Source organism: Odontesthes bonariensis, chromosome 3, assembly GCF_027942865.1.
Source record: "Odontesthes bonariensis isolate fOdoBon6 chromosome 3, fOdoBon6.hap1, whole genome shotgun sequence".
In the NCBI taxonomy this organism is placed as follows: domain Eukaryota; kingdom Metazoa; phylum Chordata; class Actinopteri; order Atheriniformes; family Atherinopsidae; genus Odontesthes; species Odontesthes bonariensis.
The window spans coordinates 1085323-1100259 of record NC_134508.1 but is presented as its reverse complement, the minus strand read 5'-3'; the positions used below and the strand labels follow the sequence as shown (position 1 = coordinate 1100259).

The 14937-nt window shown below is 42.8% G+C and overlaps 1 protein-coding gene across 4 annotated transcripts; it reads right to left on the bottom strand.

The window, feature by feature from the left end:
- Positions 1-688: 688 nt before the first annotated feature.
- On the bottom strand, positions 689-12742 carry rpp14 (ribonuclease P/MRP 14 subunit). Of its 4 annotated transcripts, XM_075460044.1 has the most exons (7): positions 12613-12741; positions 9519-9662; positions 8326-8410; positions 6819-6895; positions 5775-5853; positions 4008-4099; positions 1151-1267 (listed from the first exon to the last, which is right to left on the bottom strand). In XM_075460044.1, the coding sequence occupies exons 2-7, from the start codon at positions 9608-9610 to the stop codon at positions 1243-1245; spliced, it is 450 nt and encodes a 149-aa protein (XP_075316159.1). In that variant the 5' UTR covers positions 9611-9662; positions 12613-12741; the 3' UTR covers positions 1151-1242. The 4 variants fall into 4 exon arrangements, with proteins under 4 accessions (XP_075316158.1, XP_075316160.1, XP_075316159.1 ...); XM_075460045.1 differs by lacking the exon at positions 4008-4099 and having other exon boundaries at positions 1114-1267; positions 12613-12737; XM_075460047.1 differs by lacking the exons at positions 1151-1267; positions 4008-4099; positions 5775-5853 and adding an exon at positions 5861-6053 and having other exon boundaries at positions 12613-12742.
- Between the last annotated feature and the right edge of the window lie 2195 nt (positions 12743-14937).

The following is a 14937-nucleotide window of genomic DNA, read 5'->3' as shown; positions in this document are numbered from 1 at the left end:
AACAGACTTTTACAATAGTAAAATAAATAATAAAACAGAGGCTATAGTCCTCGCTGCAGCTGGCCCCGGTTTGAGTTCCACATCGGCTGGCCCTGTGCTGCGTGTTGTTCCCCCTCTCTCTGCCCCCTGCTTCCTGTCTCTCTGAACTTTCCATTAAAGGCACAAAAGCTCCCCAAAAAGTGTTTTTTTAAATTTAATTTAAAAAATAAATAAATAAAACCTGCGTTAACTCATCTAAATATTGACTGAATTATCCGATTTAAAGGCCATCTCGTGGATCACTGCCCTTCATGTGCTGAGCAGAGAAACAATGAAATCAGCGTAAATTAGAGGAACGAAGGATTTTATTCCACACTTTAAACAAAACACACGGCAGAGCTGACAAATAAAAACACACTGAACGAATAATTATCAGCTGTTGGGTCTAATCTCTTCTTCTTCTGTCATAATCAAACTCATTCAAGCTCGTTGCTGCAAACCAAACTAAATCCCCCTCCCCTCCTTCTTCTTCTTCTTCTCCTTCTCCTCCTCCTTCTCCTCCTTCTTCTTCTCCTCCTTCTTCTTCTTCTCCTCCTCCTTCTCCTCCTTCTTCTCCTTCTCCTCCTCCTTCTCCTCCTTCTTCTTCTCCTCCTTCTTCTTCTTCTCCTCCTCCTTCTCCTTCTCCTTCTCCTTCTCCTCCTCCTCCTCCTCCTCCTTCTCCTTCTCCTCCTCCTCCTCCTCCTCCTCTCACTGCCTCTGCTGCTGCTCCGCGGGCATCATCACCATCACCTCCCCCTCCATCACCACTTTGTCTATGACGGAGCACGTCACGCCGATGTAGGCGAACGACATCTTGACCTTGCGCACCTCGGCTTCGGCCAGCACCTCCTCCCCGACGTAGAGCGGCGCCGGGAAGCGGATCTCCTGGTACAGGAAGACGCAGCCGGGCCCGGGCATCCTGGTGCCGAGCACGGCCGACATCAGCCCGTTGATGAGGACGCCGTGCACGATGGGCCTCTCGAAGGCGGTGGTGCGGGCGTAGGCCGGGTCCACGTGCAGCGGGTTGGTGTCGCCCGTCAGCTCGGCGAACAGCTCCACGTCGCGGGCGGAGAACGCTTTGCTCAGCGAGGCCCGCTGGCCCACGTGCAGCCGCCGGCCGAGGGGGGGGCGGAGCCTGTTAAAGGCGCTCCTCCATACGAAGGTCATGGTGAAGAAGGAAGCTCCGCCCACCTCAGTCGAGCTGCAGGTCACGGCTGTTTCCCGTCAGCGCCAGCAGGAACGGAGACACCTGAAGGCAACACAAGGAGAACTTTAGAGCTACAAACAGGAACACGCACTGTAGTGGCCAAATGTCCATAAAAAACTAATTCAACTTAAACCAAACCAAATCAAAAGGCCACTGATGCATCATGGGGGATGTGGTTTAACGCAGGCAAAAGAAGATGAATGTCCAAGATGAATTCTTGTTTTCTGATGATTTATTTCCAAAACAATAAAACAAACAAAAGAACAAAGAAAACCTGCTGCTCTCTCCTTTTCCCTGATAAAGAAAAACCTCGGCCCACCCAGGTGCATGCTGGGACTCCAGGTGCCCAGTGTGACCCAATTACCAAAATATCCTAAACAAATATTCAAATTTTTTCAAATTCAAATTCAAAGTGTATTTATATAGCACATTAAAACAGCCTCAGCTGACCAAAGTGCTTCACAACAGCAACTGCATCACGAGAGTCATCAATAAAATCAATAGGAATGACTTTCAACACAGATAAAAATAAAATATGAGATAAAATTAGCAATAAAATAACAATAACAGTAACAATAACAATACAAGTACCAAGCCAAGGTGAACTCAGCTATGGAAGGCCAGGGAAAAGAGATGTGCTTTCAGTCCGGATTTGAACTAAAGACAGAGGATCTAACAGACAACGGGAGGCTGTTCCACAGGCTGGGGGCTGCCACAGAGAAGCTCCATCCCCTCTGGGCTTTAGCTTTGGGAACAGCCAACAGGAGCCGGTCAGCTGACCTCAGGGCTCTGGGTGGAGTGTCGGGCTGCAGCAGCTCACTTAAATCAGACGGGCCCATGGAGTTTAAACACTTAAAAACAATCAATAAAACCTTCAATTTGACCCGAAAGCCGACAGGGAGCCAGTGAAGGGCGCACCAGACTGGGGTGATGGATTCGCGCCTCTTTGTTCTGGTCAGCAGGCGGGCTGCAGCGTTTTGGACGCCCTGTAAACGCTGCAGAGAACGCTGGTCCAACCCTACATATAAAGAATTACAGTAATCCAAACGCCATGTTCTAAATGCGTGAATTGCTCTTTCAAAATCAGCCCGAGGAAGATAAGATCTAATCTTGGCAAGAGTCCTCAGCTGGAAGAAGCCGGCCTTGATGACAGCGCTGATCAAATGTAAACAGAGGGTCAACCATCACAGCCAGATTCCTAACAGAAGGACGGCAGCAGGAGGACAGCGGGCCAATCACACTGTCATGTCCATGCAGGGGATTACTTTGTCCGAACACCAGAATCTCAGTTTTATCTTTAATTATGTTCAGAAAGTTCAATTTCAACCATGCCTGTACCTCCACAAGACAACCCTGCAGCATTTTTACTGCCGACTGGCTGTCATTGGCGGTTACAGGCAGGTAAATTTGAACGTCGTCTGCAAAGCAGTGAAAAGGGATTTTGTGCTTTTTAAAAATGGAACCCAGGGGGAGCATGTACAGGGCAAAAAGAACAGGTGCTAATATCGACCCTTGGGGAACACCATAGTTCAGAGGAGACATACTGGAGGAGTACTGTCCAAGGTTTACAGAAAAACTCCTATTAGAGAGATAGGACCGAAACCAATTTAGTGCTGTACCTTTAATGCCAACAAGTGTGTCCAGGCGGGACAGAAGGATACTGTGATCCACAGTATCAAAAGCTGCGGACAAGTCTAAAAGCAATAGGACTGTTGATTTCCCTGCGTCAACAGTTAAAAGAAGGTCATTAAAAACTTTTAAAAGGGCCGTTTCAGTGCTGTGACGCAATTTAAAGGGGAACTCCGGGGCATTTGAAGCGCATTTCCATTGCTAGAGGTTGTCAAATAATGATAGTAGGACACAGAGAGGTGCAAATCTGTGCTCCCTGTGCGGAGATCGCTCTGTCCGCACAGCATGTCATGCGAGGCTAATACGTGGTGGCTAAGGGCCAAGCGCTAACCCTTCCACGTAAAACAACAACTTGCACACTGCAGAAACATCACACCACTTTATAACCCATCCGACAATAAAGTCACAAGCCTTACCATCAAAACCATATGCATGGTTCTCACATTACTGGCATGGGGACGTTACAAAACAACTTTATAAACAGCATGTAACTCACCGGCTGGTTGTAGGCTCGCGCATGAGAAAGCCCAAAAGAGTCGATGGAGAATAATCCCATATACAAAACAATTATCTTCTCTAGAAAAACTGCGTTCAAGTATTTAAAACATTACAACAATACATGCCCAGTAATATTGTTGTAATGTTTTAAATACTTGAACGCAGTTTTTCTAGAGAAGATAATTGTTTTGTATATGGGAGTATCGTCCATCGACTCTTTTGGGCTTTCACATGCGCGAGCCTACAACCAGCCGGTGAGTTACATGCTGTTTATAAAGTTGTTTTGTAACGTCCCCATGCCAGTAATGTAAGAACCATGCATATGGTTTTGATGGTAAGGCTTGTGACTTTATTGTCGGATGGTTTATAAAGTGGTGTGACGTTTCTGCAGTGTGCAAGTTGTTGTTTTACGTGGAAGGGTTAGCTCTTGCCCCTTAGCCACCACGTATTAGCCTCGCATGACATGCTGTGCGGACAGAGCGATCTCCACACAGGGAGCGCAAATACGCATCTCTCTGTGTCCTACTGGCAGTATTTGACAACCTCTAGCAATGGAAACACGCTTCAAATGCCCCGGAGTTCCCCTTTAAAGGACAAGAGCGTTTTTTTGACATTGGGCCCTTGATTTCACATTATAACATGATGTTCTACTCACCCCTGCTTGTTGTTGGTAATTTGGAGCTGTTCCGAAGATATTCGAGAGGCGTCTGGCTGCTCTCTTGAGATATTCGGCCATGAAACGGTTTCCTATGGGCAAGCTTATACAGGCACAAACTATGCTGTTTATAATTTATTAATTACTGTACACTAGCACTGATAACGTGGAGGTGCGTCGCTTAATTAAAAAAATCCGGGTTACTAATTTTGAATTTTAGCCGAATGAATAAATAGGCAGCAGGTCTGTGGGCTGTCTGTGGCAGTAGCACCACGAGGACGTCAGTAACACCCACTTTATGACAAAAATTCAAAATTACAGTAACCCGGATTTTTTTAAGTAAGCGACGCACCTCCACGTTATCAGTGCTAGTGTACAGTAATTAATAAATTATAAACAGCATAGTTTGTGCCTGTATAACATTGCCCATTGCTTGTGTTGATAATAATAAACTCCTGGACTATGTACAAACTTCCAAATGCATCGCTTTGTGAGTACAGACCATATTTGTACTACTGTAGAAGTTTGGTGTCATGGCATGTGATTTTAGTGTGGTAATTTTGGAGATACGGACCAGGATCCATTAACCCTTGTACGAAGCTATTCGGGATAACTCAGTAACTCAGCTGATGTTCAGCCAATATCGGAAAAACTGCGGGTGGGCTACTTGGCTGGATGTCACGGTTCAAATGACCCCAGGGTGAATCTACTCCGGAGTATCGCTTTAATAGATAAAGAAGTTAATGACTAATCTTTGTGGGCAATGCAGATCCTGACTTTGTAAGATTCGTATGTTTTCTCTATATTTGCATCTTATTTTGCATTTATTAATAATACTTGTTTGTATATAGATTATCACCTTGGTTAAGGCGAGACACGGCCGGCAAAAACAGGGATTTTTCATGCAGTGGTTCAATTTTGAGATTTTGGGCCAGTTTACTCCTTCAACATGTGTTCTTTCAACCTGTTATAAAGAAAACGTTGAAAACATGAATTAAATGTTTATTTCATCACATTTTGTTTAATCACGGCAGTACGTTTCGCCCAAATTTACCAAAATGAATTCCCCAATTTAAATCTTTAAATGTCGTTTTCTCAAAATCAGTTTTTTGTATTTTTCCAGTTTCAATATCTCAGCCTATGGAGCACCTACTAACACCAAACTTTCCAGTTATACACTTAGCAGTATTCTGAAGATATTTACAGAAGGATTTGTTGATAAATCATTCCTGGCCTGATTTATGTGACATTATAATAAAAAAATATGGCGAAAATTGCTGTTTTTTAGGCTATGGACAGTATATTTTGATTTCCTAGGAAATGAAAGCAGATATCCTGAAATCCTTCTATAATTTTCTTTTCATTTTGTATGTAAACAAAATGAAAACAGAATGTTGCACCTGGCTTTATCACATGTTCAGATCTATCTTCTGGAAATATATGCAAATGTGCGCATATTTAATGAGATAATGCCTAATTTGCATAATTAAACATACACATTTCTAAAACTTGCAATACATTTTTTTCCCCATACTTGTATAACTGAGGAAGTTTCATGGTGATATCTATTATTTTAAAACATTACCCTATTCAGCTGTAGTGTCTCGCCTTAACAGGAGGAGCATCTTTGTTTTGAGCGTTTTACTTTTACTCGTCTTTAAACAAATGCAGCGACTTTTTGTACGGAAGTGGAATGAAGATCTACAAACGTAAAGGCTGTATGTCAAAGTGTTAAAGTGAAAATAAAAATAATGTGGCAAATCTGACCTGCAGCACTCTGAAAGCACAGGCCTGGTTCTGGTAGAAGCCCAGCAGAGTCAGGGAGCTCCACAGCTTCACCAAACCGCTGAAGGAGGGAAACACAGAAAATCAGCTTCACCAAACCGCTGAAGGAGGGAAACACAGAAAATCAGCTTCACCAAACCACTGAAGGAAGGAAACACAGAAAATCAGCTTCACCAAACCTCTGAAGGAAGGAAACACAGAAAATCAGCTTCACCAAACCACTGAAGGAAGGAAACACAGAAAATCAGCTTCACCAAACCACTGAAGGAAGGAAACACAGAAAATCAGCTTCACCTTCTTTAAAGGGTCGAGTGGCCATTTGTCCATAAAAAACTAATTCAACTTAAACCAAACCAAATCAAAAGGCCACTGATGCATCATGGGGGATGTGGTTTAACGCAGGCAAAAGAAGATGAAAGTCCAAGATGAATTCTTGTTTTCTGATGATTTATTTCCAAAACAATAAAACAAACAAAAGAACAAAGAAAACCTGCTGCTCTCTCCTTTTCCCTGATAATAAAAAAAAAAAAAAACCCTCGGCCCACCCAGGTGCATGCTGGGACTCCAGGTGCCCAGTGTGACCCAATTACCAAAATATCCTAAACAAATATTAGCAAAAAAATCTGATCTAAATAAAGCACTGAAATTAATCAAATAAAGTTACTCATAATTAGCAAATTAAATTTACAACTAGAACTCAACTCTGACCATGTTTAAATCCAGGCTGAAAACAGTTCTGTTCAGCTGTGTATGACACCTGAAAGTGTTTCATCTGCACTCTTCACTTTTAAATTAATTAATGATTATTTTAATGGGTTTTTTATTTATTTTATTACAGTATTATTATTATTATTTTTTTTTTAATGATTTTATTGTCTTCTTGTGATTTTATGTAGCTGTGAAGCACTTTGAATTGCCTATAAATAAAATTGCCCTGCCTAGAACCAAAAAACAAAACCTAACTTTACAAATCGCTCCTTTAAAGGGGGTTTGAAACTCGTCTTCCATCCTGCGGCCGAAGCTCACCTGCTGTAAACACGCAGAAAAGCCGTCAGGGCGTCTTCATCGTACTTCAACACGTCAAAGTTCAGCGCTGCTCCCACCTGAAGCACAGAGCAGGATTTAAACAATCGGTGGACTCCCCGGAGACCACAACCTCCCCAAAAACACACACACCGGTCGGTACCCATTTACGTTCAACAAGCTCATGATCCACTAACCCTAAACATTTTCAGATCCTCTGCACATAAAGAGAATAGAACACCGGAGCAGGAAGTACACAGCCTAGAAATCTAGACGCCCCTAGCGACCGCTAATTGAATTTGCTCCCGGGCTAGTCTAGTCAGTTGTGGTCGTTTTGCGAGGCTGAAAATCGAAACTTAATCGGGCCAATCAAATGGTGAGGAGCGGGGTCGGAGGCGGGGCTACCTAGTGACGACGTTTCAGTGTGTAGTTCCAGAGAGGTACACAATGGCTGCGCCCGGCGAACAGTCTTTCCATTTGGCTTTGGCAGCGACTCTAGAAGATTTAAATTTACATTTTTCTTTGTGAGACGAACAGATAACTGCACTTAAGTTTTTCTTGAAAAAAAAAAAAAAAAGGACGTTTTCGGAGTTTTGCCCACCGGGTACGGTAAAAGTTTAATTTACCAGCTTTCTCCGTTGGTGGCACGACGCTCTGATTGGTTGTTGCGCCATCCTATTGCGTGGCGTCGAGTTCAGAGGCAACTTAAAGCACTACTATGTAACATTTCTACCTTAAAATAACAGCTTGAAAAAAATTGTGCGGCTAGAATGAGTTTTAATATTACGATTGGCCTGTCTCCTATGCCCTTCGGGGGTCTGAGCTGGAAAAACTGCGCTATGTAACTTTGCTGGACCGGCCCGGGAGCTGAGCGGAAGTACTTCGACTTGCTTTCTGGCACACCTACCGCAAAAACAAATAGACCCCTCTCACGCTCCCAGGTATAAGGCTAAGCTAGCGCAACATTGTCAGTACGATCTTCATGGCTGAGGCACCGAAGAAACAGAAGAAGACGTTGACTGATGAAGCAAGGAAGAGAAAGAGATTCACGACAGTGTAACCGTACATTACCTCCAAGCATGTAGGGGGAGCTCCATAATGGGCTTTTTGAGAAGTTACATTGTATTGCTTTAACAGACAGCCGTTTATCCCGCCCACGCTGCTATCCAGCTTCACCAGAACGCTGTACAGCTTTTTGCTGTACGGGTCTGGCTTGCTACGCTAGCGCAAACCGCCAGGTCCAGCATGTTTTGACTGGCAGCCAATCAGAAAGACAAGCATGATATATTATTATAAATTGTATTTTACAATACTGATTAAAAAAAAAAGTGACATTTTTTTATAATGATGTTTAAAAAAAATTATATAAAAAAAAAAAAATTCTATTTTTAATTTTTTCTTATCTTCACTCCAATTTTCTGAGGCCCCCCTGGCGCCCCCTGGCGCCCCCTGGCGCCCCCCACTTTGAAAACCACTGGTCTGAGGCACCATCTGTGGGCCGTGATCTCACCTCTCCGTGCAGATTCTTCAGGCCTGTGATGATGAAGTGCTTCAGTTCCACGGCACTCAGTCGGGTCGACTCATCCTCCAGAACACTAAACACGACACACCCACAGAGGTCAGCCACAGAGGTCACGCACAGAGGTCAGCCACAGAGGTCACGCACAGAGGTCAGCCCACAGAGGTCAGCCACAGAGGTCAGCCCACAGAGGTCACCCACAGAGGTCAGCCACAGAGGTCAGCCCACAGAGGTCAGCCCACAGAGGTCAGCCCACAGAGGTCACGCACAGAGGTCAGCCACAGAGGTCAGCCCACAGAGGTCACCCACAGAGGTCAGCCCACAGAGGTCACGCACAGAGGTCAGCCCACAGAGGTCAGCCCACAGAAGTCAGCCACAGAGGTCACGCACAGAGGTCAGCCCACAGAGGTCAGCCCACAGAAGTCAGCCACAGAGGTCAGCCCACAGAGGTCAGCCCACAGAGGTCAGCCCACAGAGGTCACGCACAGAGGTCACGCACAGAGGTCAGCCCACAGAGGTCAGCCACAGAGGTCAGCCCACAGAGGTCAGCCCACAGAGGTCACCCACAGAGGTCAGCCCACAGAGGTCAGCCCACAGAGGTCACCCACAGAGGTCAGCCACAGAGGTCAGCCCACAGAGGTCACCCACAGAGGTCAGCCCACAGAGGTCAGCACACAGAGGTCAGCACACAGAGGTCACCCACAGAGGTCAGCCCACAGAGGTCAGCCACAGAGGTCAGCCCACAGAGGTCACCCACAGAGGTCAGCCCACAGAGGTCAGCCACAGAGGTCAGCCCACAGAGGTCAGCCCACAGAGGTCACCCACAGAGGTCAGCACACAGAGGTCACCCACAGAGGTCAGCCCACAGAGGTCAGCCACAGAGGTCAGCCCACAGAGGTCACCCACAGAGGTCCACGCACAGAGGTCGCCCACAGAGGTCAGCCCACAGAGGTCAGCCACAGAGGTCACCCACAGAGGTCAGCCACAGAGGTCAGCCCACAGAGGTCAGCCACAGAGGTCAGCCCACAGAGGTCAGCCACAGAGGTCAGCCCACAGAGGTCAGCCCACAGAGGTCAGCCCACAGAGGTCACCCACAGCCACTTCAGCATGTGTGTCTGATACGGTTTTACGAGGGGAATAAAAACCATCACTTACTGAGCAAAAACAGCAGAACACAAACTTACAGGTGGACTTTCATGTAGTGGTACGGCGAAGCGTTCTTCAACACGACCCGTCGGTAACCAGAAGATTCTTCCTGCTCGTCCACGGCTTTCATTCTACTGAAGCATCGGTGACTCTCAGCGGCAGTTCGATCAGCTGACTGCAGACTGAAAACAAACCCCGATGGAGAGATGTTGTGTTTAATTGCTTTGTGCCACTCCAGCCTGTCTGTCAGGGCTCCAAACTAAACTCAAATACGATGGTGAAAACTTGAATTTCTAGAACTACAGTACGGTGTACAAGTCTGAATCCAGCCCTCGTTTCTTTATATTTTCCTTCCAAGCAGCCAGACTTTCTTTAAGCTTTTTAAGAGGTCCTGATCAATAGATCTGTTTTTCTTTCTCTTTTTTTTTGCCAGTGTAACTCTGGTTCTGCCTCAGATTCTGGGTTTATGTTCATGTTGGAACATGTTTCAGTGAATCTCTGCAGCTGTTACCATGGAAACATCTGCAGATATTCACTTTAAAGCTGCTCAGAACTGAACTAACTCTGGTTCTGCCTCAGATTCTGGGTTTATGTTCATGTTGGAACATGTTTCAGTGAATCTCTGCAGCTGTTACCATGGAAACATCTGCAGATATTCACTTTAAAGCTGCTCAGAACTGAACTAACTCTGGTTCTGCCTCAGATTCTGGGTTTATGTTCATGTTGGAACATGTTTCAGTGAATCTCTGCAGCTGTTACCATGGAAACATCTGCAGATATTCACTTTAAAGCTGCTCAGAACTGAACTAACTCTTTTTTTTTTGCTTCATATTCTGTTTTTACATCAACACGTTTCTGTAGATTTCTGTTTCCTGGCAGTTAGTTTCCTGTTTACTTCCAGGGGAAAGTTCCTGTGGTGGGAACACAGCTTCCAGTTAGGATATTTTTCCTCTGATTAATACCGCGGTTAGAAAAACATCTTCATTTACAAGTTTTAATAAAGGAGCTCAGAGCAGATATTCACTTTAAAGCTGCTCAGAACTGAACAAACTCTGTTACAGTCTGTATTTATATCCATGTTTGAACAACTGTTTCACATTTAACATCAAACACAAAGATGAGGGATGTAAACATTAAACATGGCAGGAGCAAAACACAACAAAGACACGTTTAACGACATCTATTAAAGCGATACAATGTAACTTCTCAAAAAGCCCACTGTGGAGCGCCCCCTACAGGCTTGGAGGTAATGTACAGGGCAAAAAGAACAGGTGCTAATATCGACCCTTGGGGAACACCATAGTTCAGAGGAGACATACTGGAGGAGTACTGTCCAAGGTTTACAGAAAAACTCCTATTAGAGAGACAGGACCGAAACCAATTTAGTGCTGTACCTTTAATGCCAACAAGTGTGTCCAGGCGGGACAGAAGGATACTGTGATCCACAGTATCAGAAGCTGCGGACAAGTCTAAAAGCAATAGGACTGTCGATTTCCCTGCGTCAACAGTTAAAAGAAGGTCATTAAAAACTTTTAAAAGGGCCGTTTCAGTGCTGTGACGCAATTTAAAACCAGACTGAAACTTTTCACCAATTTCATTAAGATCTAGATGAGTCTGCAGTTGGACATAAGCAACTTTCTCTAAGACTTTAGAAACAAACGGCAGTTTAGAGATGGGTCTAAAGTTAGACAGCACATCTGAATCAAGGTTGCTCTCTTTGATGAGCGGATGGACCACAGCATGCTTCAGAGCAGTAGGAAAACAGCCAGACATCAGAGAAGCATTCACCATTTTTACAATGCAGGGACCAATACAATCAAAGATATCTATAAACAAACGACCAGGAACAATGTCTGATATAACTAAAAGAATATTAGCCATAAATCTAATCTAAATAAAGCACTGAAATTAATCAAATAAAGTTACTCATAATTAGCTAATTAAATTTACAACTAGAACCAAAAACTAACTCTACAAATAGCTCCTACACGCAGCGTTTTTATAGCCATAAAAACAGGTTAAACACGTCTGAACTGAACACGTTTTATCGCGTATTTACATTCTGGAGGTGATCAATCTTTTTTTTTGTTTGTTTGATTTTAACCTTCTAAAGCAGAGAATCGAGCATTCTATCAATTATTCCTTTGATTAATCGGATAAGAAACACTTTTGTGCTGATGTGACTGGGACTACATTAATGGGAGATGTGTATGAATACAGAGCAATATGAGGAGGGTGCCTGTTTGCACTGTGGGGGCAGATGGGGGGGCAGTTAACTGGAAGATTTGTCTGCTTAGGATAGATGGAGAATAACTTCCATATTAAAGGCTAAGCGGTGATTATTTGAAGACATGTGGAGCATCAGCTACATTCACCCTTTGTGAGGTCTTAACATTGTGTTTACTCTCTTTGTCCTACGGGTCAGAAATGCCCCGCCCTACCAAAGCCCCAAAATAAAGCAACTTAATTTAATTTTAAATCCAAAATCTATTTTGTATGATGAAACCACCTGTTATTTATCTATTCAACTCAATTCAATACATTTTTTATCATGTATTTTTTGTTACACAATACAAAAAGACAATCACCAGTTTTCAGATTACACTTTTTTTTTTTTAATGCACTGTCGTAAATACAACACCCTTTCTCTTTCACTTTCCACGTTTGTTGACGAACCGGCGAGGAGTCAGAAGGTGCAAGCTATGTCGACCGAGAAGATAAGAGTAATCAAATGTACCTGGGAGCGTGAGAGGGGTCCATTTGTTTTCAGGCCAATCGTAATATTAAAACTCATTCTAGCCGCACAAATTTTTTCAAGCTGTTATTTTAAGGTAGAAATGTTACATAGTATTACTTTAACAGCTTTCCAAGTAAAACTAGTCGGCTGAATAGATTAAAAAAACAAATCCAAGCTGTAACAAGAATAAATATCCAATGTTGTTGAAATATTTTTACCAAATGAAGCTCAAAATACTTTAAGGAAGTCAAACAGCAGCAAGGTGAACTTGTTAGCTTCAACTAAGCTAACAGTTAGCACCCCCATGCTCAATTAAACAGCAAGTTTAATCAGTAAATAAACTGTCTTTAATTATTGTTGTTCCGCTTAGCTAAAAGTGTCAGCGTGTCACTCACCAGCTACTTCAACGTGGAGAAGTGACAACAGCGTGCTCCGAGCAGCAGGTCCGCCACCATTAAAACTTTCTGCTCCCAGTAATCCAGCCGGCGCAAACGCCGTTACACCCAGGAGGCGCATGCGCACTTATACCCTTCTTCTTCTTCTTCTTCTTCTTCTGTTGATGGCGGGTTACAGCATTTAGTGTGTATACCGCCACCTACTGTACAGGAGTGTGTAAAGGAACTGGCCAGACTATATCACTTTTTCATAATGAAGTGTAGATAAATAATAACTAAAATAAGAAAATAAATAACTAAAGCAAATAAACAGAATCAAATCAAATAAACAAACAAACCAAAACGTATATTAAATTATTTTAATTAAATCTGTTATCTTTAGGTAATGGATAAGAGCCTTAATTCTATTTCTCTGCATTCCTTGTTCCTCCAGTATGTTATGGATTCCTGATTCTTCTTCTTTTTCAAGCCATTCCTTTCTGCAATCATTATACTTTGTACAATGAAATAAAACATGATCTACATCTTCTTTAACCTTACAGTCAACACAAAGGCCATCACTTTTCCCTATTATTTGTATTGTTGCATTAAGGCCTGTGTGCCCTAGTCTCAGTCTAGTATACACTACCTCTTCTCTTCTGTTCACACCCACTGCTGTAACCCTTTTCCCCCCAACATGACTCTGAACTTTAAAATATTGTCTATTATATCTTTCCGTAGTCTTCTCTTTAATTATTGTTTTAGCTTCCCCTTTCCCCAATGGAATATGGATAGCTATGTGATCTTGTTTAAGAGATTTTTTGGCTATTTTGTCAGCTACTTCGTTACCTCTAATCCCAATATGTGCTGGAACCCAACATAACTGGACTACAATACCAAGGTTTCTAAGGTGTGCTAACAGATGTCTCATTTCTATAACCAGGTCTTCTCTTATTGAATTTCCTGACACAAGGCTTTGTAAGACTGCCACTGAATCAGTGCATATGACTGACTTAAGGGGTTTAACTTCCTCAATCCACCTCAAAGCAGTTATTATTCCTGTTATTTCAACTGAGTATACTGATAATAAATTACTCAATCTGTATCCATATGTTTGGTTGAATTCTTGTATATATATTCCTATGCCACAGTGTCCATTTTGTATATCTTTTGATCCATCTGTGTAAATGTGTATGTACCCATGATATGAAGAACTCAGATAGTTTTTACATACTATTGCAAAGCTTTGCTGATCTGGATGATCTTTCTTTTCCTCCAGTAGATTTATATTTGTTTCAGGAGCAGGAAGAATCCATGGCGGAACACTGCTCATAGCTAATGCAGGGCTGAACGTTAGATCTTTTAGTCCATACTGACCTGCAGTATCATCAATGTCCCATCCAAATCCCTTTGTTTTCTTGAGATACTCCCAGCAGTCGTGAAGCACTGTTGTTGCTGGATTGTTAACACTTCCCTGCAGTCTAACCCAATATGTTAAGGAAAGTTTTTTAAATCTTAAACTGAGTGGGGTTTCCTCTGCTTCCACCAGCAGCGCACTTGTAGGAGTTGTTTTCATAGCTCCTAAAGCTATTCTCAGGGCCTTAAATTGTATTCTGTCCAGTTTTAGGAGGGATGTTTTACGAGCTGAACTATATACTATACAGCCATAGTCAATAGTAGATCTTATCAGGGATTTGTAAATATTCAACATAGATTGTCTATCTGCTCCCCAACTAAGACCAGAGACCATCCTCATTACATTTAACACCTTTTTGCATTTAGTTTCTATATACTCAATGTGATGTTTCCATGTAAGTTTATATGAAACCATATTCCTAAGTATTTAAATGTCTCTCCTCTTTCAACTGGTTGCTTGTATAGTATTACTTTATGATTTCCTGAAACTTTCTTTCTTGTAAAATATACAATTTGTGATTTTTGAACAGAGAATTTAAAACCCCAATCCACTCCCCATTGCTCTAGAGTGTTTTTATCCTTCTGAATTTTACCTGTAGTATATGAAATATTACGCCCCCTTCTCCAAATGACAGCATCACCCGCATATAGTAACCCTTCATTCATCTCTCCCAGTTTTTCAAAGATATCATTAATCATTATGTTAAATAAAATTGGGCTGATTACACTTCCTTGGGGTATTCCATTTTCCACTATGAATTCCTTTGATATTGCTTCTCCTACTCTAACCCTCAAGGTACGCTGGGACAGAAAGTCCAGTATGTAGTTATACATTCTTCCTTTGATACCTATTTTTCTCAATTTGATTAGCAAACCTTCCCTCCACATAGTATCATAAGCTTTCTCAATATCTAGAAATGCAGCTACCAT

What these genes read in the sequence shown, in the direction of transcription:
- rpp14 (XM_075460043.1), bottom strand. Translation starts at nt 1,185, where the DNA reads ATGACCTTCGTATGGAGGAGCGCCTTTAACAGGCTCCGCCCCCCCCTC.